Below are 26,640 nucleotides of genomic sequence, written 5' to 3' on the forward strand. Positions count from 1 at the left end.
TGTGGGGCTTTTTCCGGATTGGACGAGCTGCCCTGTTTGCACACCTGGGGAAGAGGAGAGCCAGTCCCAAGCTCAGTAACTAGTTCAGAGGTGCAGTCTACAGAGGGAGAAAGCAATTCCCTCCCTGGAGTGGTGTGGGAAGAAGGTATATAACCATTCAGAGGAAAAAGACTGCCTGTACCTGCCAGCCAGAGACCATATATCTGGCAGTGCAAAGAGGCACTTCCCAAAACTTAGGGTGTATAGAGTGGGAACCTTTAGACATCGGGGTTTAGGTCCCAGCCAAGATGCAGGGAGGCACAGAAATCAGTGGAGCAGGACAAACCACCTTGTTTGAGCCCATGGCACAGTGAAGACAGCCTGAACAGAGTGGTTTGGGACACACTGTCCATGGAGGAGAGACTAGGGTGTCATTTTTCTCCCCATCACCAATAATGTGGGGCTTCAGGGAATGAACAGTGAGCCCAGAGTGGAAGCAGGACCCGCCTACACCAAACCATGCCCCTCTGTGCCTGGTAACTGTGTATCTACGAGAGCAGGATTGACACTGATGAACCAGACAGCCCCTCCTCCAGACCAGCGCTGTTGCATTGCCTGATTTAATTTTCAGACAATTCTTATTATGTAGACATAGTCTTCCTTCCTTTTCTCCTTCTTATCTCTCCCCTTCTCGAGTCTGGTTATTCTGATTGTTGGTTTGTTTAAGCAGACATATTTAATCTATTGGCTTTATACATGTTATACACCTCCTTCTTTATTTTCCTTTCTCTCTCTCTGGATTAATCCATACAGTTTCTCTGGTCAATTTTCCTTTCTTTCTCCCCAACCCTGCCATTTCTCTCTTAGTATGGGATAAGGCCTATTCCATAAGCACTATCTCCACCATATTGTTTACTTGTAGCTGGTGTTTCTGTGGGTTTTTCTGGGGGTTTTTTTTGTTTGTGTGTGTTTTGTTTGTTTTCCTTTCCAGGGTTACTTCCATCAACAAATCAAAGTAAACCTGGTGAAGGGTTGAAGCATCATTATGAGAAGTAGAGAGATAAAGTAAACCAAAGTCACAACAACTGAGAGCAAGTAACACACTCCAAAAGACACCTATGGAAGGGACAGACTCTGGGCAGTGTATGACACCTCTTTAATATAGTACTTCTTGCAGGTGCAGGGCATGTAACAAACTTTTAAAACACATAAAGGAGAGAAAACCAGTCAAAATGACAATTCTCCTCAAAAGAAATTCCAGGAAGAAATGACAGCTAAAGGATTGATAAACGTTATAACTGGACAAGAATGTAGAATAATCATCATAAGATTAATCACTGGGCTTGAAAAAAAACATACAAGACAACAGAGAAGCTATTGTTGCAGAGATCAAGGAACTAAAAAATAGCCACGATGAATCTAAAAATGCCATAAATGAGGTGCAAAATAAACTAGAGGTGATGACAGTGAAGATTGAAGAGGCAGAGGGGAGAATAAGTGAAATAGAAGATAAATAATGGGAAATTATGAGGCTGAGAAAAAGAGAGTTTTAAAAATTCTGGACCACAAGGGGAGAATTAGACAACTAAGTGATTCAAAGAAGAGGAATAATATCCATATTATAGGAGTTCCAGAAGAAGAAAGAGAGAAAGGGGTGGAAAGTGTACTTGAACAACCATAGTTGAGAACTTCCCCAATCTGGGGAAGAAGATAGACATTGAAATCCAGGAGGCACAGGGAACTCCCTTCAGAGATAACTTGAATTGATCTTGTGCACGACATATCATGGTGAAACTGGAGAAATACAAAGATAAAGAGAGAATTCTGAAAGCAGCCAGGGACAAAAGAGTCTTGACATACAAACAGAGACATATAAGGGTAGTAGGAGACCTATATACTGAAACTTGGCAGGCCAGAAAGGAATGGCAGGAATTCTTCAATGTGATGAACAGCAAAAATATCCAGTCAAGAATCCTTTATCCAGCAAGCCTGCCATTCAGAACAGAAGCAGAGATAAAGGTTTTCCCAGACAAACAAAGACTGAAAGGAATTCATCACCACTAACCAGCCCTAGAAGAGATCCTAAGGGGACACTGTAAGTGGAAAGTTGCAAAGACCACAAAGGACCAGAAACATCACTACAAGCATGAAACCTACAGATAACACAATGACTCTGAATCCATATCTTTCGTTAATAACACTTAATGCAAATGGACTACATGCCACAATCAAAAGACATAGGGTATCAAAATGGATTTTAAAAAAAAAAGACCCATCTGTTTGCTGTCTACAAGAGACCCATTTGAGACCTGAGACCTTTCAGATTGAAAGTGAGGGGATGAAGAACCATGTATCATGCTCCTGGAAGTCAAAAGAAAGCTGGAGTAGCCATACTTATATCAGACAAACTACACTTTCAATTAAAGGCTGTAACAAGAGATAAATATAAATGTCTATGTACTGAATTCAGAAGCCCCCAAATATATAAAACAACTAATCACAAACATAAGCAACCTTGTTGATAAGAATGTGGTAATCGTAGGGGACTTTAATACCCCACTTACAACAATGGACAGATCATCTAGACAGAGTATCAGTAAAGAAACAATGGCCCTGAATGATACATTGGACCAGATGGACTTGACAGATATATTCAGAACTTTTCATGCAAATGCAGAATACACATTCTTCTCGAGTGCACATGGAACATTCTCCAAGATAGATCACATACTGGGTCACAAAACAGCCGTCAATAAATATAAAAGTGAGATCATACCATGCACACTTTCAGATCACAATGCTATGAAACATGAAATAAACCACAGGAAAAAGACTGGAAAACCTCCAAAAGCATGGAGGTTAAAGAACATCTTGCTAAAGAATGAATGGGCCAACCAGGCAATTAGAGAAGAAATTAAAAAATACGTGGAAACAAATGAAAATGAAAATACAACAATCCAAACGCTTTGGGATGCAACAAAGGCAGTCTTGAGGGGAAAACACATTGACATCCAGGCCTATCTCAAGAAACAAGAAATATCCCCAATACAAAATCTAACAGCACACCTAAAGGAACTAGAAGCAGAAGAGAAAAGACACCCCAAACCCAGAAGAATAAGAAGAGAAATAATAAAGATCAGAGCAGAAATAAACATTATAGAATCCAAAAAAAAAAAAAAATAGTAGAACAGATCAATGAAACGAAGAACTGGCATTTTGAAAAAGTAAACAACATTGATAAACCCCTAGCCAGACTTCTCAAAAGAGGAGAGAGGGGACCCAAATAGATAAAATCATAACTGAAAATGGATTTATTACAACCAATCCCTCAGAAATATAAGCAATAATTAAGGAATACTATGAAAAATTATATGCCAACAAAATGGACAACCTGGAAGAAATGGACAAATTCCTAGATACCCACACACTACCAAACTGAAACAGGAAGAAATAGAAAATTTGAACAGACCTATAACTAGTGAAGAAATTGAATCCATTATCAAAAATATCCCCCAAAAATATGAGTCCTGGACCAGATGGCTTCCCTGGGGAATTCTAGCAGACAGTTAAAGCAGAGTTAATGCCTATCCTTCTCAAGCTGTTCCAAAAAAAAAAAATAGAAACAGAAGGAAAAATTCCAGACTCATTCTATGAAGCCAGCATTACTTTGATTCCTAAACCAGACAGAGACTGAGCAAAAAAAGAGAAGTACAGGCCAATATCCCTGATGAACATGGATGCAAAAATTCTCAACAAGATACCATCATATCAAATTCAACAGCATATTAAAAGAATTATTCACCATGATCAAGTGGGATTCATTCCTGGGCTGCAGGGTGGTTCAATATTCACAACACAATCAATGTGATACATCACATTATTAAAAGAAAAGATAAGAGTCATATGATCCTGTCAATCGATGCAGAAAAAGCATTTGACAAAATACAGCATCGTTTCTTAATAAAAACCCTCGAGAAAGTCAGGGTAGAAGGAACATACTTAAACATCATAAAAGCCATTTGTCAAAAGCCCATAGCTAATGTCATCCTCAGTGAGGAAAAACTGAGAGCTTTCCCCTTGAGATCAGGAACACGACAGGGATGTCCACTCTCACCGCTGTCATGTAATATAGTGTTGGAAGTCCTAGCACCGGCAATCAGACAACAAAAGGAATAAAACTCATCAAAATTGGCAAAGAAAACTCAAACTTTCACTTTTCGCAGACGACATGATACTATACATGGGAAACCTGACAGACTCCATCAAAAGTCTGCTAGAGCGGATAGATCAATTCACCACCATTCCAGGGTCCAAAATCAGCGTACAGAAATCGGCTGCATTTTTATACATCAATAATGTAACAACAGAAAGAGAAATAAAGAATATGATCCCCTTCACCTTTGCACCAAGAATCATAAAATACCTAGGAATAAACCTAACCAAAGACATAAAAGATCTGTATGCTAAAAACTATAGAAAGCTTATGAAGGAAATGTAAGAAGATACAAAGAAATGGGAAAACATTCCATGCTCATGGATTGGAAGAGTAAATATCGTTAAAATCTCAATACTACCCAAAGCAATCTACACATTCAATGCAATCCCAATCAAAATTGCACCAGCATTCTTCCCAAAGCTAGAACAAACAATCCTAAAATTTGTATGGAACCAAAAAAGACCCCAAATAGCCAAAGTAATATTGGAGAAGAAGACCAAAGCGGGAGGCATCACAATCCCAGACTTTAGCCTCTACCACAAAGCTGTAATCATCAAGACAGCATGGTATTGGCACAAAAACAGACTCCTAGACCAATAGAATCGAATAGAGACCCCAGAATTGGACCACAAATGTATGGCCAACTAATCTTTGACAAAGATTAGTGCAGCCACTCTGGAAAACAGTGTAGAGGTTCCTCAGAAAATTAAAATAGATCTACCCTATGACCCATCAATAGCACTGCTAGAAACTTACCCAAGGGATACAGGAGTGCTGATGCATAGGGGCACTAGTACCCCAATGTTTATAGCAGCACTTTTAACAATAGCCAAATTATGGAAAGAGCCTAAATGTCCATCAACTGACGAATGGATAAAGAAGATGTGATTTATATATACAATGGAATACTACTTGGCAATGAGAAAGAATGAAATCTGGCCATTTGCAGCAACGTGTACGGAACTATAAGTTATGCTAAGTGAAATAAGTCAAGCAGAGAGAGACAGATACCATATGTTTTCACTTGTATGTGAATCCTGAGAAACTTAACAGAAGACTGTGGGGAAAGGAAGGGGAAAAATAGTTATAAACAGAGATGAAGGGAGGCAAACCATAAGAGACTCTTAAATACAGAGAAGAAACTGAGGGTGGGCAAGAGGGGAAAATGGGTGATGGGCATTGAGGAAGGCGCTTGTTGGGATGAGCACTGGGTGTTGGATGTAAGCTATAGGCCACAGGAATTGACCCTAAAAACCAAGAGCACACTTTACATACTGTATGTAAACCAATTTGACAATAAATTATATTTTAAAATAAAAAAAAAATAAGACATTAAAAAAATTCAGTATGACCCAGAATGTGAAAAGTAGTTATTCTCATTCCCAAATGACTGCATATCATCGTTGTAGGGGATTTCTAAATCACCCATTAGCTTGTTCTGATATGCTCTTCTCTACTCACCTAAGTGGCTTGTTGTCTGGGCCCACATCAGTAAAGCCCATTTTCTCCAGTTTGCAGCACCTATAACGTTCATAGTGCTGAGTGTGAGTTTGTTCTTTCAGGTCTTCCATATTTATACAAAGAAGCATATCCCGGAGCTTGACAAAGTCACAGTGATTTTCATTTTCCACTAGGTAGAAAAATAAGGAAGTAACAACACTCATTAATTCTTGCAACCCAATCAGTATTCTAGAGTGGATATGTGCATGAAAAACATTTAAAATAACAGCTAAGAGATCGTTCTGTTAAATAGCTATAATTCTCTGTAACTATGATTATATGGGACATATCTATTATAGGCAGAGTTTATTTTTGGACCAGGAAAGTTGCTTTAAGTTTATTAGTCAAAGAATAAATAAGAAACAGTGAAATAATATGTTATATTAGTGTACGGCACAGTTTTTCATTAATATTGTTAGTATTTTACAAACTGTCCCCCAAGGTATTTCACTGAGTGCTAACACAGAATATTTCACTAATGAAACACTTTATTTTAGTTAATGTAAATCCAGCTGACATGAAAACATTAAAAGTTATGCATGTTTCAGTTCTCTATTTCTATTTTTACCCCATATTTATGAGACCAAATTAGTCAATATCCAAAATCAACCAATTAGTTTATATGGCCCTTTCCTGTGTTTGTCATATCCAGACTACTGGGCACAATATATACTTTATTGTGCATGATATTGTAGCCAAATTTAATATACATTAAAATATATTGTTTTTAGGGGCGCCTGGGTGGCTCGGTCGGTTAAGCAGCCGACTTTGGCTCAGGTCACGATCTCGCGGTCCGTGAGTTCGAGCCCCGCGTCGGGCTCTGGGCTGATGGCTCAGAGCCTGGAGCCTGCTTCCGATTCTGTGTCTCCCTCTCTCTCTCCCCCTCCCCCGTTCATGCTCTGTCTCTCTCTGTCTCAAAAATAAATAAAAAAAAAACGTTAAAAAAATATATATTGTTTTTAAGTGTGTTTCATAAGTTTAATTTTTAATATATCAATTAATAAAACATTTTTGAAACTAGTATAATTGGAGATAATCCAATCCCCAATAATCTGTATTACAATCATATAAACCAGAGAATAAATGACCGCCTATTAGAATATTTCAATTCATCATGATGTTAGATAGCTAATATAAGTATATAGGTATGAATTTTCCAAAGGTAAATTACATTTCTTTTTTTTTAAATAGCTTACCATCCTTTTTCTCTGGTGGTCACTTAATGCTTTACAAATTAAGTAGTCATTAATTCATGTAACGGGTTTTAAAGACTGGTATTTATACTTTAATATTGTTCAAAGTTCTTTCCTTCAAAGCACTTTCCAACATTCTGAATGTAGTAGTTTATGCAGAGAGAGAAACTATGTATATGTCAGGTTGGGGTAAATGAGGAGGTTCTACCAAACCTCTAAGAATTTTTTTCTAAAGCACCACCTGGTAAACTTCTGTGAGAATGAATTATAAAGTGAGAATTCAGTTAAATGTAAAAGAATCTGTGCTCCTAATTAGTAACTCTCAATTTACTATTTAGCAGCAATTACCACTACTGACTCAAGTTAAAATATTTTAGGACTATGAGAATACACACACACACAGTCTTTCCAGAGCAAGCCTGCTCACTTTTATCACATTTACCTTGTAAAACTCCCCAAGGGTACTGACGGCCTCTGACCATTCTTTTTCCAACTTTCACTTCATCCATACTCCCTACTACAGCAAAAGGTAATTGTCCCTAGAAAGTAAGAACAACTTTCATTATGTTCCCTTATACCAATAAGGCCTACTCTGTTACCTACTTCCGTTGTGGAAATCAAAAGAAAGAATATTATGTTTATTCAAACAAGTTTATCTACCCTGCCTCAGATTTTATGACTTGCAATAAATTTGTGCAAATTAATTTCTGCAAACATTATTGTCAGGTCATGCACACAAATGAAAACTACTGAGTAGAGGCTAAAGCAAGGCATTCTGCTGTGGGGAATACAAATAAAAAATATTTTTACGAGACACAATTTTTTTCACATTGTCTTTACCCCAAAACAAAAAATGTTGAGGAAATAATATGTAAACCACTTTTTAAAATGTTTATTTATTTTTAAGAGAGAGAACAGGGTAGGGGCAGAGAGAGGGAGATAGAGGATCTGAAGTCAACTCTTTGCTGACAGCAGAAAGCCCAAGGTGGGGCTCCAACTCATTAATTGCAAGATCATGACCTGAGCCTTAGTTGGACACTTAACCAACTGAGTCACCTAGGTGCCCTATGTGTAAACCACTTTTAACTCCAATATACAAGTTAAATGGAAAATATTGATAAAAAACTGTAATAATAAATGGATATACAATTAGGGTATATTAATAAATACTACCATACATGCATCAATAAATTCTAAACATAATTAAAGGGTCTTTCTGGGAGGTGAGAATCAGAGAGAGTCTGAAAATTAATGTGCAACCAAACGGAGATTTGGGAAGATAATAAGCAAAGTGAGAAGAATAATCACAGGTAATAATGAGGTTTTCAACAGGCTGTAAAGACAGCAGAAATATTCAAGATAAATTCATGATCTGTCAGAAGTTATATAGATTGAATAGAAAGGTTGATATACAAGAAATGTCTAACATAAAAATTAGTAAGCATCAATATAAATACTTAATACCTAATAATATTTAATTTATTAATTGATTTTGATGAAAATGTATTCCCTATGAATTCCTAGAGGTACAATTAGATAGGAAAGGCCAAAATATTTAGGACAAAATCTGAAGAAAATTTAACAGAGAAGAATAAATATAAATTTTACAGACTCAGCTTTTCAATTCAGAAGTCTGTTTAGAGTGTGAAATCTTACAATAAATGGTGTATGAAAAATACCAAAAGAGAAATGGAAGAAACATAATTTTTATTTATCAATTATTTGTTATAGATTGACCCTGTGTATCAGGCACTTCACAAAGACTATGGCATTTATACCTCACAAAAAGCCTCAATAGTCGTATCAATGATCCCATAGTGCAGATACATTAAAAACCTCAGGGAATATAGAAATTCTATAGAATTCTACAGGATTTTATTGATTTTTTAAAATAGTTTTACCTTTTTTAAAAGTTTTTATTTAAATCCCATTAGTTAACATACAGTGTAATATTAGTTTCAGGTGTACAATATAATGATTCAACACCTCCATACAGCACTTAGTGGTCATTCCCCATACCCATTCCCCTCTGGTAACCATCGGTTTGTCATCAATAGTTAAGAGTCTGTTTCGTGGCTCCTATCTTTTCCTTTGCTCATTTGTCTTGTTTCTTAAATTCTGCATATGAGTGAAATTTTATGGCATTTGTCTCTCTGACTTATTTCCCTTAGCACTATACTCTCCAGCTTCATCCATGTCATTACAAATAGCAACATTTCATTCTTTCTATGGCTGAATAATATTTAATTTTATATATGTACCATATTTCTTTATCCATTCATCTATTGATGGATACTTGGGCTGCTTCCACAATTTGGCTATTGTAAATCATGCTAAAATAAAAATAGAGGTGTATGTATCCATTTGAATTAGTGTTTCTGCACTTGGGGCGTTCATACCAGTAGTGTGATTGCTAGATCTTACGGTACTTCTATTTTCAACTTTCTAAGTGAACTTCATACTGTTTTTCTATTTTGTTTCTTAAATTCCCATATTATTTTTGCTTCCACTTACATGGTAAATGTTTTTCATACTTCCACTTTAATTTATTTTTAAATTTTTATTTTAATTTTTAATTCTTTTTTAATTAAATATAATTTATTGTCAAGTTGATTTCCATACCACACTCAGTGCTCATCCCAACAGTGCCCTCCTCAATGCCCATCACAAAATTTCCTTCTTCCCCCATCCCCCATCAACCCTGAGTTCTCAGTATTTAGAACCTCTTATGGTTGGTGTCCCTCTCTCTCTGTAACTTCCCCCCCTTCACCACCCCCCTAATTCCCTGTCAAGTTTCTCAGGAAACATGGTGAAATCATATGGTATCTGTCTCTCTCTGCTTGACTTATTTCACTTAGCATAACTTATAGTTCCGTACACGTTGCTGCAAATGGCCAGATTTCATTCTTTCTCATTGCCAAGTAGTATTCCATTGTATATATAAATCACATCTTCTTTATCCATTCGTCAGTTGATGGACATTTAGGCTCTTTCCATAATTTGGCTATTGTTAAAAGTGCTGCTATAAACATTGGGGTACTAGTGCCCCTATGCATCAGCACTCCTGTATCCCTTGGGTAAGTTTCTAGCAGTGCTATTGATGGGTCATAGGGTAGATCTATTTTAATTTTCTGAGGAACCTCTACACTGTTTTCCAGAGTGGCTGCACTAATCTTTGTCAAAGATTAGTTGGCCATACATTTGTGGTCCAATTCTGGGGTCTCTATTCGATTCTATTGGTCTAGGAGTCTGTTTTTGTGCCAATACCATGCTGTCTTGATGATTACAGCTTTGTGGTAGAGGCTAAAGTCTGGGATTGTGATGCCTCCCGCTTTGGTCTTCTTCTCCAATATTACTTTGGCTATTTGGGGTCTTTTTTGGTTCCATACAAATTTTAGGATTGTTTGTTCTAGCTTTGGGAAGAATGCTGGTGCAATTTTGATTGGGATTGCATTGAATGTGTAGATTGCTTTGGGTAGTATTGAGATTTTAACGATATTTACTCTTCCAATCCATGAGCATGGAATGTTTTCCCATTTCTTTGTATCTTCTTACATTTCCTTCATAAGCTTTCTATAGTTTTTAGCATACAGATCTTTTATGTCTTTGGTTAGGTTTATTCCTAGGTATTTTATGATTCTTGGTGCAAAGGTGAAGGGGATCATATTCTTTATTTCTCTTTCTGTTGTTACATTATTGATGTATAAAAATGCAGCCGATTTCTGTACGCTGATTTTGGACCCTGGAATGGTGGTGAATTGATCTATCCGCTCTAGCAGACTTTTGATGGAGTCTGTCAGGTTTCCCATGTATAGTATCATGTCGTCTGCGAAAAGTGAAAGTTTGAGTTTTCTTTGCCAATTTTGATGAGTTTTATTCCTTTTGTTGTCTGATTGCCGGTGCTAGGACTTCCAACACTATATTACATGACAGCGGTGAGAGTGGACATCCCTGTCGTGTTCCTGATCTCAAGGGGAAAGCTCTCAGTTTTTCCTCACTGAGGATGACATTAGCTATGGGCTTTTGACAAATGGCTTTTATGATGTTTAAGTATGTTCCTTCTACCCTGACTTTCTCGAGGGTTTTTATTAAGAAACGATGCTGTATTTTGTCAAATGCTTTTTCTGCATCGATTGACAGGATCATATGACTCTTATCTTTTCTTTTAATAATGTGATGTATCACATTGATTGTGTTGTGAATATTGAACCACCCTGCAGCCCAGGAATGAATCCCACTTGATCATGGTGAATAATTCTTTTAATATGCTGTTGAATTTGATATGATGGTATCTTGTTGAGAATTTTTGCATCCATGTTCATCAGGGATATTGGCCTGTACTTCTCTTTTTTTGCTCAGTCTCTGTCTGGTTTAGGAATCAAAGTAATGCTGGCTTCATAGAATGAGTCTGGAATTTTTCCTTCTGTTTCTATTTTTTTTTTTTGGAACAGCTTGAGAAGGATAGGCATTAACTCTGCTTTAACTGTCTGCTAGAATTCCCCAGGGAAGCCATCTGGTCCAGGACTCATATTTTTGGGGGATATTTTTGATAATGGATTCAATTTCTTCACTAGTTATAGGTCTGTTCAAATTTTCTATTTCTTCCTGTTTCAGTTTGGTAGTGTGTGGGTATCTAGGAATTTGTCCATTTCTTCCAGGTTGTCCATTTTGTTGGCATATAATTTTTCATAGTATTCCTTAATTATTGCTTATATTTCTGAGGGATTGGTTGTAATAAATCCATTTTCAGTTATGATTTTATCTATTTGGGTCCCCTCTCTCCTCTTTTGAGAAGTCTGGCTAGGGGTTTATCAATGTTGTTTACTTTTTCAAAATGCCAGTTCTTCGTTTCATTGATCTGTTCTACTATTTTTTTTTTTTTTTTGGATTCTATAATGTTTATTTCTGCTCTGATCTTTATTATTTCTCTTCTTATTCTTCTGGGTTTGGGGTGTCTTTTCTCTTCTGCTTCTAGTTCCTTTAGGTGTGCTGTTAGATTTTGTATTGGGGATATTTCTTGTTTCTTGAGATAGGCCTGGATGTCAATGTGTTTTCCCCTCAAGACTGCCTTTGTTGCATCCCAAAGCGTTTGGATTGTTGTATTTTCATTTTCATTTGTTTCCACGTATTTTTTAATTTCTTCTCTAATTGCCTGGTTGGCCCATTCATTCTTTAGCAAGATGTTCTTTAACCTCCATGCTTTTGGAGGTTTTCCAGTCTTTTTCCTGTGGTTTATTTCATGTTTCATAGCATTGTGATCTGAAAGTGTGCATGGTATGATCTCACTTTTATATTTATTGACGGCTGTTTTGTGACCCAGTATGTGATCTATCTTGGAGAATGTTCCATGTGCACTCGAGAAGAATGTGTATTCTGCATTTGCATGAAAAGTTCTGAATATATCTGTCAAGTCCATCTGGTCCAATGTATCATTCAGGGCCATTGTTTCTTTACTGATACTCTGTCTAGATGATCTGTCCATTGTTGTAAGTGGGGTATTAAAGTCCCCTACGATTACCACATTCTTATCAACAAGGTTGCTTATGTTTGTGATTAGTTGTTTTATATATTTGGGGGCTTCTGAATTCAGTACATAGACATTTATATTTATCTCTTGTTACAGCCTTTAATTGAAAGTGTAGTTTGTCTGATATAAGTATGGCTACTCCAGCTTTCTTTTGACTTCCAGGAGCATGATACATGGTTCTTCATCCCCTCACTTTCAATCTGAAAGGTCTCAGGTCTCAAATGGGTCTCTTGTAGACAGCAAACAGATGGGTCTTTTTTTTTTAAAATCCATTTTGATACCCTATGTCTTTTGATTGTGGCATGTAGTCCATTTGCATTAAGTGTTATTAACGAAAGATATGGATTCAGAGTCATTGTGTTATCTGTAGGTTTCATGCTTGTAGTGATGTTTCTGGTCCTTTGTGGTCTTTGCAACTTTCCACTTACAGTGTCCCCTTAGGATCTCTTCTAGGGCTGGTTAGTGGTGATGAATTCCTTTCAGTCTTTGTTTGTCTGGGAAAACCTTTATCTCTGCTTCTGTTCTGAATGGCAGGCTTGCTGGATAAAGGATTCTTGACTGGATATTTTTGCTGTTCATCACATTGAAGAATTCCTGCCATTCCTTTCTGGCCTGCCAAGTTTCAGTATATAGGTCTCCTACTACCCTTATATGTCTCTGTTTGTATGTCAAGACTCTTTTGTCCCTGGCTGCTTTCAGAATTCTCTCTTTATCCTTGTATTTTGCCAGTTTCACTATGATATGTCGTGCAGAGGATCAATTCAAGTTACGTCTGAAGGGAGTTCTCTGCGTCTCTTTGATTTCAATGCCTGTTTCCTTCCCCAGATCAGAGAAGTTCTCAGCTATGATCTGTTCAAGTACACCTTCAGCACCTTTCTCTCATTTTCTTCTGAAATTCCTACCATACAGGTATTTTTCCATTTCATCACATCATTTAGTTCTCTAATTCTCACCTCGTACTCCTGGATTTTTTTATCTCTCTTTTTCTCAGCTTCCTCTTTTTCCATAATTTTATCTTCTAATTCACCCATTCTCCCCTCTGCCTCTTCAATCCACGCTGTGGCCACCTCCATTTATTTTGTACCTCATTTATAGCAATTTTTAATTCATCATGATTATTTTTTAGTCCCTTGATCTCTGTAGCAATAGATTCTCTGCTGTCCTCTATGCTTTTTTCAAGCTCAGCAATTAATTTTATAACAATTATTCTAAATTCTTATTCAGTTATATTGCTTAAGTCCGTTTTGATCAATTTGTTAGCTGCTGCTACTTCCTGGAATTTCTTTCCAGGAGAATTCTTCCATTTCATCATTTTGGCTAGTTTTCTGTCCCTTATGTGTTTTAAAAGCTTGTTGTGTTCTCTGCACCTGCGAGCACTGATACATTAAAGGGGGGGGGGGTCATACACTCCAGGGCCTGGCACCTCAGGAAGTGTTTTTTTTTGAGATTGTTACTTGCTCTCTGTTGTGACTTTGGTTATTTTATTACCCTACTCATAGTGATATTTTGGACCCTCCACCAGATGTGCTTTGATTTGTTCCTTGGTGTAACCCTGTAAAGGAAAACAGACAAACAGGAGACAAAACACACAAACACCCAAACCAATAAAGAAAAACAAAAAACTTAAAACAAAAATCCCAAAAACACCTACAAGTAAAGAACAGGGTGGAGGCGGTGCTGATGGAAGAGCACATACAAAGAGAGAAATTACAGGAGCGGTAACCAAGAAAAAATAAACATTGACTAGGCAGAGAGAAAGGCTTAATCCAGAGAGAGAGAAAGGAAAGTAAGGAAGGAGGTGGGCAAAAAGAAATGAAGATAAGGTAAACCAGACAGAGACTATATGGCTTGATTATTCCAGAAAGAGAGAAAGGAATATAAAGAAGGAGGTGTAAAACATGTATCAAGAGAATGGATTAAATATGTCTGTTTAGACAGACTGCTAACCAGAGTAACCAGCCTAGAGGAGGGAAGAGATAAGGAGGAGAAATGGGGTTTGGGGGGGAGTATATATTCATATATCCAGAATTGATGTAGAATTAATCTAGACAGTGCTGCATCACTGGTTTGGGAGAACTGTGCACAGGGTCTGTCAGTTTACACAGTTACCCAGTGCGAAGGGGCATGGTTTGGTGTAGCCTGGACCCACCTCCCCTATGGGCCCTGGGACTGATTCCTGAGGCCCCACATTAGTGGTGGTGGTGGGGGAGGGGAATGGTGATACCCCAGTTTCAACAGACCTGGACCCTGTGGACTCCATTTGAGTCATCCTTACTGTGCCATGGGCACGTATGTAGTGGTCCTTCTCTCTCCTCCAACTCCCCTGACCCTGCGTTTGGCTAGGATTCAAAGTCCCACTCCATGCACTCCTGCACTGGGGAAGCCCCTCTCAGTGCGGCCTGATATGTGGTCCCAGCTGGCTTTGTCTGTATCACTGCACTTCAGAGAAGACCGCCTTCTCCTACTGTGAACTGCACTGCTGACCTCACCACCAAGCCCCAGGGGTGGCGGATGCAGGCAGATGCAGGCAGGCTTTGTCTTTTTCCACAGCACTCCAGGGAGGGGCCACTTTCTCCTACAGTGATCTACACCCTCGGCCCAGCCACTGAGCCCGGAGGTGGTGGGTGCAAGCAGGCTTTGTACTATTGTACAGCCCTCCAGGGAGGGGACCGCTTTCTCCACCTGTGGATTGTGCCCCTGACCTACCACCTAACCCACGCCTGGCTCCCTTCCTCCCCAGGTGTGTGAACAGGGATCCAGCACCAGTCTGAAGAAAGCCCCCCAGTTAGAGATAGGGTCCCTCTCAGTCCCAGTCCGAGGTCTTTCTCCTGTCCAGATATGGTCCTACACTTCCCTAGCCACTCTTTCTCTTCCCTTTGTCTCTGCAGAAGGGAATCCCTCCCGTCCGTGCCCATGTGGCCTTTCTTATTTCCCCCAGTGTGCAATCACCTGCCTATCTTTTCTCCAGTTTTCCCATTTTCTTCCTGGTAGATTCAGTCTCTTTTCCTCCCAGACTCTAGGATTCAAAGTCCTTTGACTTCAGCACCTCTTTGTTTGAGAGATGAGGGAAGTATGGATCCCCCTGCTTCTCCACCATGTTGGCCTAGTCACCTTTAATTCTTTTCCATACCTCCTCTGTTAAACTGTGTGTGTCTTTAGGTCTGAAGTGAGTCTTTTGTAATCAATATATAGATGGGTCTTGCCTTTTTAACCATTCAGTCATTCTATGTCTTTGAATCCATTTATTTTAATCCATTTATCATTAAAGTAATATTGAAAAATGTGTTTATTGCCAGTTGTTACTTGTTTTACAGTCATTTTTATGGTTCTTCTCTATTCTTTCCCTCTTCTCTTGCCCTCTTCCCTTGTGGTTTTTTGGTTTCCTTTAGTATTATTCTTGACTTTCTTTCTTATTTTTTTTGTTTTGTATCTAATATAGGTTTGTGATTTTTATTTATTTTTAATATAAAATTTATTGTCAAATTGATTTCCATGCAACACCCAGTGCTCATCCCAACAGGTGACCTCCTCAATACCCATCAACCACCCACCCCTCCCTCCCCCCATAAACCCTCAGTTTGTTCTCAGTTTTTAGGAGTCTCTTGTGTTTTGGCTCCCTCCCTCTTTCACCATTTTTTTTCCTTCCCCTCCCCCATGGTTTCCTGTTAAGTTTCTCAGGATCCACATAAGAGTGAAAACATATGGAATCTGTCCTTCTCTGTATGACTTATTTCACTTAGCATAACACTCTCCAGTTCCATCCACGTTGCTACAAAAGGCCATATTTCATTCTTTCTCATTGCCACGTAGTATTCCATTGTGTATATAAACCACAATTTCTTTATCCATTCATCAGTTGATAGACATTTAGCCTCTTTCCATAATTTAGCTATTGTTGAGAGTGCTGCTATAAACATTGGGGTACAAGTGCCTCTATGCATCAGCACTCCTGTATCCCTTTGGTAAATTCCTAGCAGTGCTACTGCTAGGTCATAGGGTAAGTCTATTTTAATTTTTTGAGGAACCTCTACACTGTTTTCCAGAGCGGTTGCACGAGTTTGCATTCCCACTAACAGTGCAAGAGAGTTCCCTTTTCTCCACATCCTCGCCAGCATCTAGTCCCCTGATTTGTTCATTTTAGCCACCCTGACTGGCGTCAGGGATATCTGAGTGTGGTTTTGATTTGTATTTCCCTGATGAGGAGCAACATTGAACATCTTTTCATGTGCCTGTTGACCATCTGGATGTCTTCTTTCGAGAAGTGTCTATTCATGTGTTATACCCATTTCTTCACGGGATTATTTGTTTTTCAGGTGTGGAGTTTGGTGAACTGTTTATAGATTTTGGATACTAGCCCTTTGTCCAATATGTCATTTACAAATATCTTTTCCCATTCCGTTGGTTGCCTTTCAGTTTTGTTGATTGTTTCCTTGGCAGTGCAGAAGCTTTTTATCTTCATGAGGTCCCAATAGTTCATTTTTGCTTTTAATTCCTTGCCTTTGGGGATGTGTCAAGTAAGAAATTCCTGCAGCTGAGGTCAGAGAGGTTTTCCCCTGCTTTCTCCTCTAGGGTTTTGATGGTTTCCTCTCTCAAATTCAGGTCCTTTATCCATTTTGAGTTTATTTTTGTGAATGGTGTAAGAAAGTGGTCTAGTTTCATTCTTCTGCATGTCACTTTCCAGTTCTCCCAGCACCATTTGTTAGACTTTTTTTCTATTGGATATTCTTTTCTGCTTTGTCAAAGAATATTTGCCTATACATTTGTGGGTCCAATTCTGGAGTCTCTATTCGATTCCATTGGTCTATGTGTCTGTTTTTGTGCCCATACCATGCTGTCTTGATGATTACAGCTTTGTAGTAGAGACTAAAGTCTGGGATTGTGATGCTTCCCGCTTTGGTCTTCTTCTTCAAAATTACTTTGGCTATTCGGGGTCTTTTGTGGTTCCATACAAATTTTAGGATTGCTTGTTCTAGCTTTAAGAAGAATGCTTGTGGGGCGCCTGGGTGGCTCAGTCGGTTAAGCGGCCGACTTCGGCTCAGGTCATGATCTCGCGGTCCGTGAGTTCGAGCCCCGCGTCGGGCTCTGTGCTGACAGCTCAGAGCCTGGAGCCTGTTTCACATTCTGTGTCTCCCTCTCTCTGACCCTCCCTTGTTCATGCTCTGTCTCTCCCTGTCTTAAAAATAAATAAAACGTTAAAAAATTAACTTTAAAAAAAAAGAAGAATGCTTGTGCCATTTCGATTGGGATTGCATTGAATGTGTAGATTGCTTTGGGTAGTATTGACATTTTGACAATATTTATTCTTCCAATCCATGAGCATGGAATGTTTTTCCATTTCTTTATATCTTCTTCAATTTCCTTCATAAGCTTTCTATAGTTTTCAGCATACAGATATTTGACATCTTTGGTTAGGTTTATCCCTAGGTATTTTATGCTTCTTGGTGCAATTGTGAATGGGAGCAGTTTCTTTATTTGTCTTTCTGTTGCTTCATTAGTGTCTAAGAATGCAACTGATTTTTGTACATTGATTTTGTATCCTGCGACTTTGCTGAATTCATGTATCAGTTCTAGCAGACTTTTGGTGGAGTCTATCAGGCTTTCCATGTATAATATCATGTCATCTGCAAAAAGTGAAAGCTTGACTTCATCTTTGCCAATTTTGATGCCTCTGATTTCCTTTTGTTGTCTGATTGCTGATGCTAGCGCTTCCAACACTATGTTAAACAACAGCGGTGAGAGTGGACATCCCTGTCATGTTCCTGATCTCAGGGAAAAAGCTCTCAGTTTTTCCCCATTGAGGATGATATTAGCTGTGGGATTTTCATAAATGGCTTTTATGATGTTTAAGTATGTTCCTTCTATTGCGACTTTCTCGAGGGTTTTTATTAAGAAAGGATGCTGAATTTTGTCAAATGCTTTTTCTGCATTGATTGACAGGTTCATATGGTTTTTATCTTTTCTTTTATTAATGTGATGTATCACATTGATTGATTTGTGAATGTTGAACCATCCCTGCATCCCAGGAATGAATCCCACTTGATCATGGTGAATAATTCTTTTTATATGCTGTTGAATTTGACTTGCTAGTATCTTCTTGAAAAATTTTGCATACATATTCATCAGGGATATTGGCCTGTAATTCTCTTTTTTACTGGGTCTCTGTCTGGTTTAGGAAATAAAATAATACTGGCTTCATAGAATGAGTCTGGAAGTTTTCCTTCCCTTTCTATTTTTTGGAATAGCTTGAGAAAGGTATTATCTGTGCCTTAAATGTCTGGTAGAATTCCTCTGGGAAACCATCCGGTCCTGGACTCTTAGTTGTTGGGAGATTTTTGATAACTGATTCAATTTCTTTGCTGGTTATGAGGTCTGATCAAGCTTTCTATTTCTTCCTGTTTGAGTTTTGGAAGTGGGTGGGTGCTTAGGAATTTGTGCATTTCTTCCAGGTTGTCCAGTTTGTTGGCATGTAATTTTTCATAGTAGTCCCTGATAATTGCTTGTATTTCTGAGGGATTGGTTGTAATAATTCCATTTTCACTCATGATTTTATCTATTTGGGTCATCTCCCTTTTCTTTTTGAGAAGCCTGGCTAGAGGTTTATCAATTCTGTTTATTTTTTCAAAAAACCAATTCTTGGTTTCATTGATCTGCTCTACAGTTTTTTTAGATTCTATATTGTTTATTTCTGCTCTGATCTTTATTATTTCTCTTCTTCTGCTGGGTTTGGGGCGTCTTTGCTGTTCTGTTTCTAGTTCCTTTAGGTGTGCTGTTAGATTTTGTATTGGGGATTTTTCTTGTTTCTTGAGATAGGCCTGGATTGCAATGCATTTTCCTCTCAGAACTGCCTTCACTGCATCCCAAAGTGTTTGTATTGTTGTATTTTCATTTACATTTGTTTCCATATATTTTTAATTTTATTTTCTAATTTTCTAGTTAGCCCATTCATTCCTTATTAGGGTTTTCTTTAACCTCCATGCTTTTGGAAGTTTTCCAGATTTTTCTTGTGGTTGATTTCAAGCTTCATCACATTGTGGTCTGAAATTATGCATGGTATGATCTCAATTCTCTTATACTTATGAAGGGCTGTTTTGTGACCCAGTATGTCATCTATCTTGGAGATGGTTCCATGTGCACTCGAGAAGAAAGTATATTCTGTTGCTCTGGGATGCAGAGTTCTAAATATACCTGTCAAGTCGATCTGATCCAGTGTATCATTCAGGGCCTTTGTTTCTTTATTGATCCTGTGTCTAGATGATCTATCCAATGTTGTAAGTGGAGTATTAAAGTCCCCTGCAATTACCACATTCTTATCAATAAGGTTGCTTATGTTTGTGATTCATTGTTGTATATATTTGGGGCTCCCTTATTTGGCACATAGACATTTATAACTGTTAGTACTTCCTGATGGATAGACCCTGTAATTATTATATAATGCCCTTCTTCATCTCTTGTTACAGCCTTTAATTGAAAGTCTAGTTTGTGTGATATAGGTATGGCTACTCCAGCTTTCTTTTGACTTCCAGAAGCATGATAAATACTTCTCCAACCCCTCACCTTCAATCTGAAGGTGTTCTCAGGTCTAAAATGAGTCTCTTGTAGATAGAAAATAGATGTGTCTTGTTTTTTTTATCCATTTTGATACCCTATGTCTTTTGGTTGGTGCATTTAGTCCATTTAAATTCAGTGTTGTTATAGAAAGATATGGGTTTAGAGTCACTGTGATGTCTGTAGGTTTCATGCTGGTAGCAATGTCTCTGGTACTTTGTCTCACAGGATCCCCCTTAGGATCTCTTGTAGGGCTGGTGTAGTGGTAATGAATTCCTTCAGGTTTTGTTTGTTTGGGAAGACCTTTATCTCTCCTTCTATTCTAAATGACAGACTTGCTGGATAAAGGATACTTGGCTGCATTTTTTTTTCTGTTCATCACATTGAAGATTTCCTGCCATTCCTTTCTGGCCTGCCAAGTTTCAGTAGAGAGATCCGTCACAAGTCTTAGTGGTCTCCCTTTATATGTTAGAGCACGTTTATCCCTAGCTGCTTTCAGAATTCTCTCTTTATCCTTGTATTTTGCCAGTTCACTATGATATGTCTCACAGAAGATCGATTCAAGTTACATCTGAAGGGAGTTCTCTGTGCCTCTTTGATTTCAATGCCTGTTTCCTTCCCTAGGTCAGGGCAATTCTCAGCTATAATTTCTTCAAGTACACCTTCAGCACCTTTCCCTCTCTCTTCCTCCTCTGAAATCCCAATTATGTGTATATTATTCCATTTAATTATGTCACTTAGTTCTCTAAGTCTCCCCTCATCCTCCTGGATTTTTTTATCTCTCTTTTTCTCAGCTTCTTCTTTTTGCATAATTTTATCTTCTAAATCACCTATTCTCTCCTCTGCCTCTTCAATCCGAGCTGCAGTCACCTCCATTTTATCTTGCAGCTCATTTATAGCATTTTTTAGATCCTCCTGACTGTTTCTTAGTCCCTTGATCTCTGTAGTAATAGATTCTCTGCTGTCCTCTATACTGTTTTCAAGCCCAGTGATTAATTTTATGACTATTATTTTAAATTCGTTTTCTGGTATATTGCTTAAATCGTTTTTGATCAGTTCGTTAGCTGTCGCTACTTCCTGGAGTTCCTTTTGAGGAGAATTCTTCTGCTTCATCATTTTGGATAGTCCCTGGAGTGGCGGGGAACTGAAGGGTTCTTCCCTTGTGCTGTCTGGAGTAACTTGTGTTGGTGGGCGGGGCCACTGTCAGACCTGATGTCTGCCCCAGCCCACTGCTGGGGCCACAGTCAGACTGGTGTGTACTTCATATTCCCCTCTCCCAGGGGCAGGACTCACTGTGGTGGTGTGGCCTCTGTCTGGGCTACTTGCACACTGCCGGGTTTGTGGTGCTGCTTCGATGGGATCTGGCATATTAGCGGGGGTGGATCCAAAAGGTGCACAGGAGCCGGAGGAGCAGGCTCAGCTCGCTTTGCCTTTGGTGGTATGCTTTGGGAGGGGCCCTGTGGCACGAGGAGGGAGGCAGACCCATTGGAGGGATGGATCCACAGAAGCACAGCATTGGGTGTTTGTGCGGTGCAAGCAAGTTCATGACGGGAACTGGTTCTCTTTGGGATTTTGGCTGGGGGATGGGCAGAGATGGCACTGGTGAGTACCTTTGTTCCCCACCAAGCTGAGCTGTCCTCTGGGGCTCAACAACTCTCCCTCCCATTGTCCTTTAGCCCTCCCACTCTCGGAGCAGAGCTGTTGACTTATAACATTGCAGATGTTAAGTCCTGCTGGCTGCCAGAACACACTCCGTCTGGCCCCTCCGCTTTTGCAAGCCAGACTCGGGGGCTCTGCCTTGCCAGGTGTGCTGACTGCCCCTCCACCGCCCTGGCTCCCTCCCGCCATTCCGTGTAGCGTGCACCGCCTCTCTGCCTTTCCTACCCTCTTTGTGGGCCTCTTGTCTACTCTTGGCTCTGGAGAATCTGTTCTGCTAGTCTTCTGGTGGTTTTCTGGGTAAATTAGGCAGATGTGGGTGGAATCTAAGCAATCAGTAGGATGCAGTGAGCCCAGCATCCTCCTACGGCACCATCTTCCCTGTGATTTTCGTTTAACTAATGTTATACAAACAATGTTTATACATATGTATATATGTATATACATAAACAAATGTTTATACATATAACATCTTAAGTATATAGAAGTTTGTTTTTTGTTTGTTTGTTGTGGGGAATAAGATTAGAAATTCCCTTGGCTTACACCAATGGGTTAACAAGGCATAAAGAATTACAAAGCCATAGGGTGCTCTCACCCAAACTTGCGTGAACAAGATAAGACCCCAGAATGAAGTAGGGTGAGGCAAAGGCCCCAGAATAAAATAGGGAGTGGCCAGAGCCCCCAGAAAAAAGAGGGATGGGCAAAGTCCCCAGAATAGAGGGGGGCAAAGTTCCCCAATACAAAAGTATATGAGGTAAGCAATGTTAGGCATTCAGGGCAAAAGTGCCCCCCAATTTAGTACTATAGAAGAAAGCTGCTTTCACAGGAGGGAAGGACCAAGTTAGGTAAACAGGTAAATAGGGCTATAGACCACTGCACTGTGGGTAAAGCTGCCCAGAGCGGAGTTGATTAACAAAAGAATAGTTGCCTTGTTAATCCTGAGGTTATTTGTTCTATCTGTCTTATCCCCTAGGCTAGCTAAGATAAACAGACATGGCAGCACCTCCTGTCTGCCCTTAACAACTATTTGCCCATCTGCCTGGCGCCAGGATTTTGTTTTATATTGACCCAAACCCCAAACACTGTATATCTTCAAAACCCCATTTGCCCTCATGCCCATGAGTTAATGTTCACCAATTCATTGTCTCTTTGTGCACACCCATCACACTTGTAAGCCTTCTGATCTTAATAAATATGGGTCAATGACGCTTATTTGGGGCTCTTGTCTTTTCCTGGATATTAGCCATCTCTCACTTTTAATCCATCCCACTCTCTTGCTAGACAACAGATAACTTTAGACTTAGAGTGTACTACAATTTTCAAAATTTTTAAATGTTTTTTGAGAGATAGAGACAAAGAATGAGCAGGGGAGGGGCAGAGACAGAGGGAGACACAGAATCCGAAGTAGGTTCCAGGCTCTGAGCTGTCAGCCCAGAGCCTGACATCGGGTTTGAACCCACAAATGGTGAGATAATGACCTGAGCCAAAGTTGGACACTCAACCTACTGAGCCACCCAGTTGCCCCAGTATATAGTAGTTTATTTTAGGTTGATGACCAAGTTAAGTTTGAACTCATCTTAAAAGCACTAAATTTCTATTCCCCCTCCCCACATGTTATATATTTTTGATGTCATACATTACACCCTTTTATATTGTGGATTCCTTGACTCATTTTTGTACATAGGGTCCTACAGCTTTTAAGTAGAGAAGGCAGAATTGAAGTTTCAGTCTAACTACAATGTTTAATTTTCAAAATATGGCTTGATACATTAGATATTTATTATCATGAAGAATTTACACAAATAAAACTTTGTCATTCAATATTGTCATAATACCAAAATGATAGAAATACAGTATAGCATTTCTGATTCAGTCCCCACCTACCTGTTTCTGAGACTAAGCCTCTGGGAGTTGCATTTGCAAAATAAGCCTCCCTTCTACTATTCAAGCTGTATTTGTGTAATAAAATCTCTATTTTGGTTAGACGAGTTTTGGACAAAATTGAGGGCCTCATCACCCTCACCTTGGGTATAAGGTGATAGCTCAATGACTAACGAGGCAAGCAAAAAGACCTCAGGCTGCTGCCCCTCCCCACTGAGAACTCCCCACTGACAGTATGCTCACACTAAGGAAATAAATAGCCAATGTCCCCACATCCAATTTCACATCCCTTTTTCAGAAATTTTTCTTGGAGGGAGACATAAAGAAAAGGACATCTAATCTCTTCCTAAATGAGCTGATTTAATTTACAGCAACCATAGAGAAAGAAAAGCCTAAGGGCACTCAAGAAAAGTAGAGCCAAACTCTGGTTTCCTTTGTGGCATGTAAAGAGCTTGTAGGTTACCATTTCTGTCCAAACACCAAGAAAAAAGCTGAACAAAGTAAATACAAAGAGAAAGCAATAGCAGAAAAAATAGAAAACCCATGATTATGTACAAATTAAGTAACACATTCAAACAATCAATGGATGAGTGTAAAAAGAAATTACAAAAGAAATTAGAACTGCCTTCAGACAACCAAAAGAAAACACAAATTTATGGGATACAGCCAAAGTACTGTTAACAGAAGACTTTAGAGCTATAAACATATTTAAAACAAAGAAACACCTCAAATCTACAATCTCATTTTACAGTTCAATGAACTAGAAAGAAGACAAACAAAACCCAAACATAGTACAATGAAGGCAACAATAAACATTAGAGCAGGGTATATGATATAAAGAATAGAATCACAATAGAAAAAAATCACGGTTCTTTTTTGAAAATATTAACAAAAATGATCAGTCTTTAGCTAAATTAATAAAGAAAAAAGAATACTCAAATAGAATCTGAAATAAAAGGAGAGACATTACAATTGATGTTACAGAAATAGCAATATTAAACACAAACCCAAGAAAAATGGCAAAGTGATACATAAAAAGGTACCCAAAATTACTAATCATCAGAGAAATGCATATCAAAACCTCAATGAGATATTTTATGCTCGTCAAAATCATTAGAATAAAAAAAAAAGAAATGAAAAGTGTTGATGAGGATATGGAGAAAAGGAAATCTGATGAACCATTTGTGGGAAGGTAAATTGGTGCAGCCACTATGGAAAACAGTGTAGAGGTTCACCCCAAAATTAAAAATAAAAATACCATAGGATCTACTAACTCCACTATTGGTATTTATCCCAAATAAATGAAAACACTAATTTGAAAAGGTATGTGCACCTTTATGGCTTTTTGCAGGATTATTTACCATAGCCAAGGCATGGAAACAATCTAAGTTTTTATCCATAAATGCATGGATAAAAAAGATGTGATGTGTGCTATATATATATATATATATATATATATATATATATATACCAAGATCCCTGATGAACGTTGATGCAAAAAAAATTTGAACAAAATACTAGGAAATGGAATTCAACAACATATTAAAGGATCTGTCCACAGAAACCTGGCAGGCCAAAAGGGAGTGGTAGAATATATTCAACGTGATGAATGGAAAAAATATGCAGCCAAGAATTATTTATCCAGCAAAACTGTCATTCAAAATAAGAAAGATAAAGAGTTTCCCACATAAACAAAAACTAAAGGACTTCATGACCACTAAGTAAGCCCTATAAGAAATTTTAAGGGTGACTCTTCGAGTGGAGAAAAACACAAAACAAAGCAAAAGAGACCAAAAGCAACAGACTAGAAAGGACCGGAGAATATTACCCCAAAACACCAATTCTACATGCAACACAATGGCACTAGATTCATGTCTTTTGATAATCACTCTAAATGAAAATGATTAAATGCTCCAATTAAAAGAAATAGGTATCAGAATGAATAAAAAAATAAGACCCACCTATATGCTGCCTACAAGAGACTCATTTTAGACCTAAAGACTCCTGCAACTTGGAAGTAAGGGAATGGAGAACGATCTATCATGCTAATGGATGTAACCACTAAACCAGACCTGCAAGAAATTTTAAGGGGGAATCTTAGAGAAGAGAAAAAATAAGACCAATGTAACAAAGACTGTAAAGGACCAGAGAACCTCATCAGAAATACCAACTCTATGGGTAACACAATGGCACTAAATTTATATCTTCCAATAATCGCTCTGAATGTAAATGGACTAAAGGCTCCAATCAAAAGACAGAGGGTATCAAAATGGATTAAAAAACAAGATCCATCTATATGCTGCCTACAAGAGCACACTTGTAGACCTACAAGAGCATACTCATTTTAGACCTAAAGACACCAGCAGATTGAAAGTGAGGAGATAAAGAAACATCTATCATGCAAATGAATGTTGAAAGAAAGCCACAGTAGCATATTTGTATCAGACAAAATAGACTTTAAAACAAAGACAGTAACAAGAGACAAACAAGAAGATATCAGAATTGGAAATATTTATGCACCCAACAAGAAAACACATAAATGTATAAAACAGTTAATAAAAAATAAAAAGAAACTAATTGATAATTATACAATTATTCCAGTTGCCTTTAACACTTAACATTAATGAATAAACTAAACAGAAAACCGACAAGGAAACAATCACACACTGAAACAGACATATTTAACAGTATATTCAGAATATTCCATCTTAAAACAGAATACACAGTCTTTTCAAGTGTACACATATTCTCCAGAAGAGATCACATATTAAGCCAAAGCAAAAACCTCAACATATCAAAAAGAGCCAAGTCCTATTGTACATCTTTTTTGACCACAACTCTGTGAAACTAGAAGTCAACCACAAGAAAAATCTAGAAAAACCACAAATACATGGAGGTTAAATAATATGCCACTATAAAATAAATGAGTCAAACAGGAAATCAAAGACAAAATTAAAGAATATATGAAGAAAAATGAAAATAAGAACACAATGACCCCAAATCTTTGGGATGTGAGTAAAGCAGTTTTAAGAGAGAAGTGAATACTAATATAAGACCCACCTCAAGAAGCAAGAAAAATCTGAAATAAACAACTTAACTTTACACCTACAGGGGCCAGAAAAAGAAAAAAAAACAGCATAAGA

The 26,640-nt window shown here is 38.3% G+C and overlaps 1 protein-coding gene across 1 annotated transcript in view; it reads right to left on the reverse strand.

Annotated features, from left to right (window-relative positions):
• Nucleotides 1–5,651: 5,651 nt before the first annotated feature.
• SEPTIN14 (septin 14) overlaps nt 5,652–26,640 on the reverse strand; it is a 74,832-nt gene continuing 53,843 nt past the window's right edge. The window contains exons 7-8 of the mRNA XM_053894030.1: nt 7,331–7,427; nt 5,652–5,825 (exon numbers count right to left, since the gene is read on the reverse strand). Of these exons, the coding sequence (XP_053750005.1) occupies nt 5,653–5,825; nt 7,331–7,427 (270 nt within the window). The 3' untranslated portion in view covers nt 5,652. The remainder of the gene's footprint in view (nt 5,826–7,330; nt 7,428–26,640) is intronic.

This window comes from Panthera pardus, unplaced genomic scaffold (genome assembly GCF_024362965.1).
Source record: "Panthera pardus isolate Hobbes unplaced genomic scaffold, ASM2436296v1 HiC_scaffold_4, whole genome shotgun sequence".
In the NCBI taxonomy this organism is placed as follows: domain Eukaryota; kingdom Metazoa; phylum Chordata; class Mammalia; order Carnivora; family Felidae; genus Panthera; species Panthera pardus.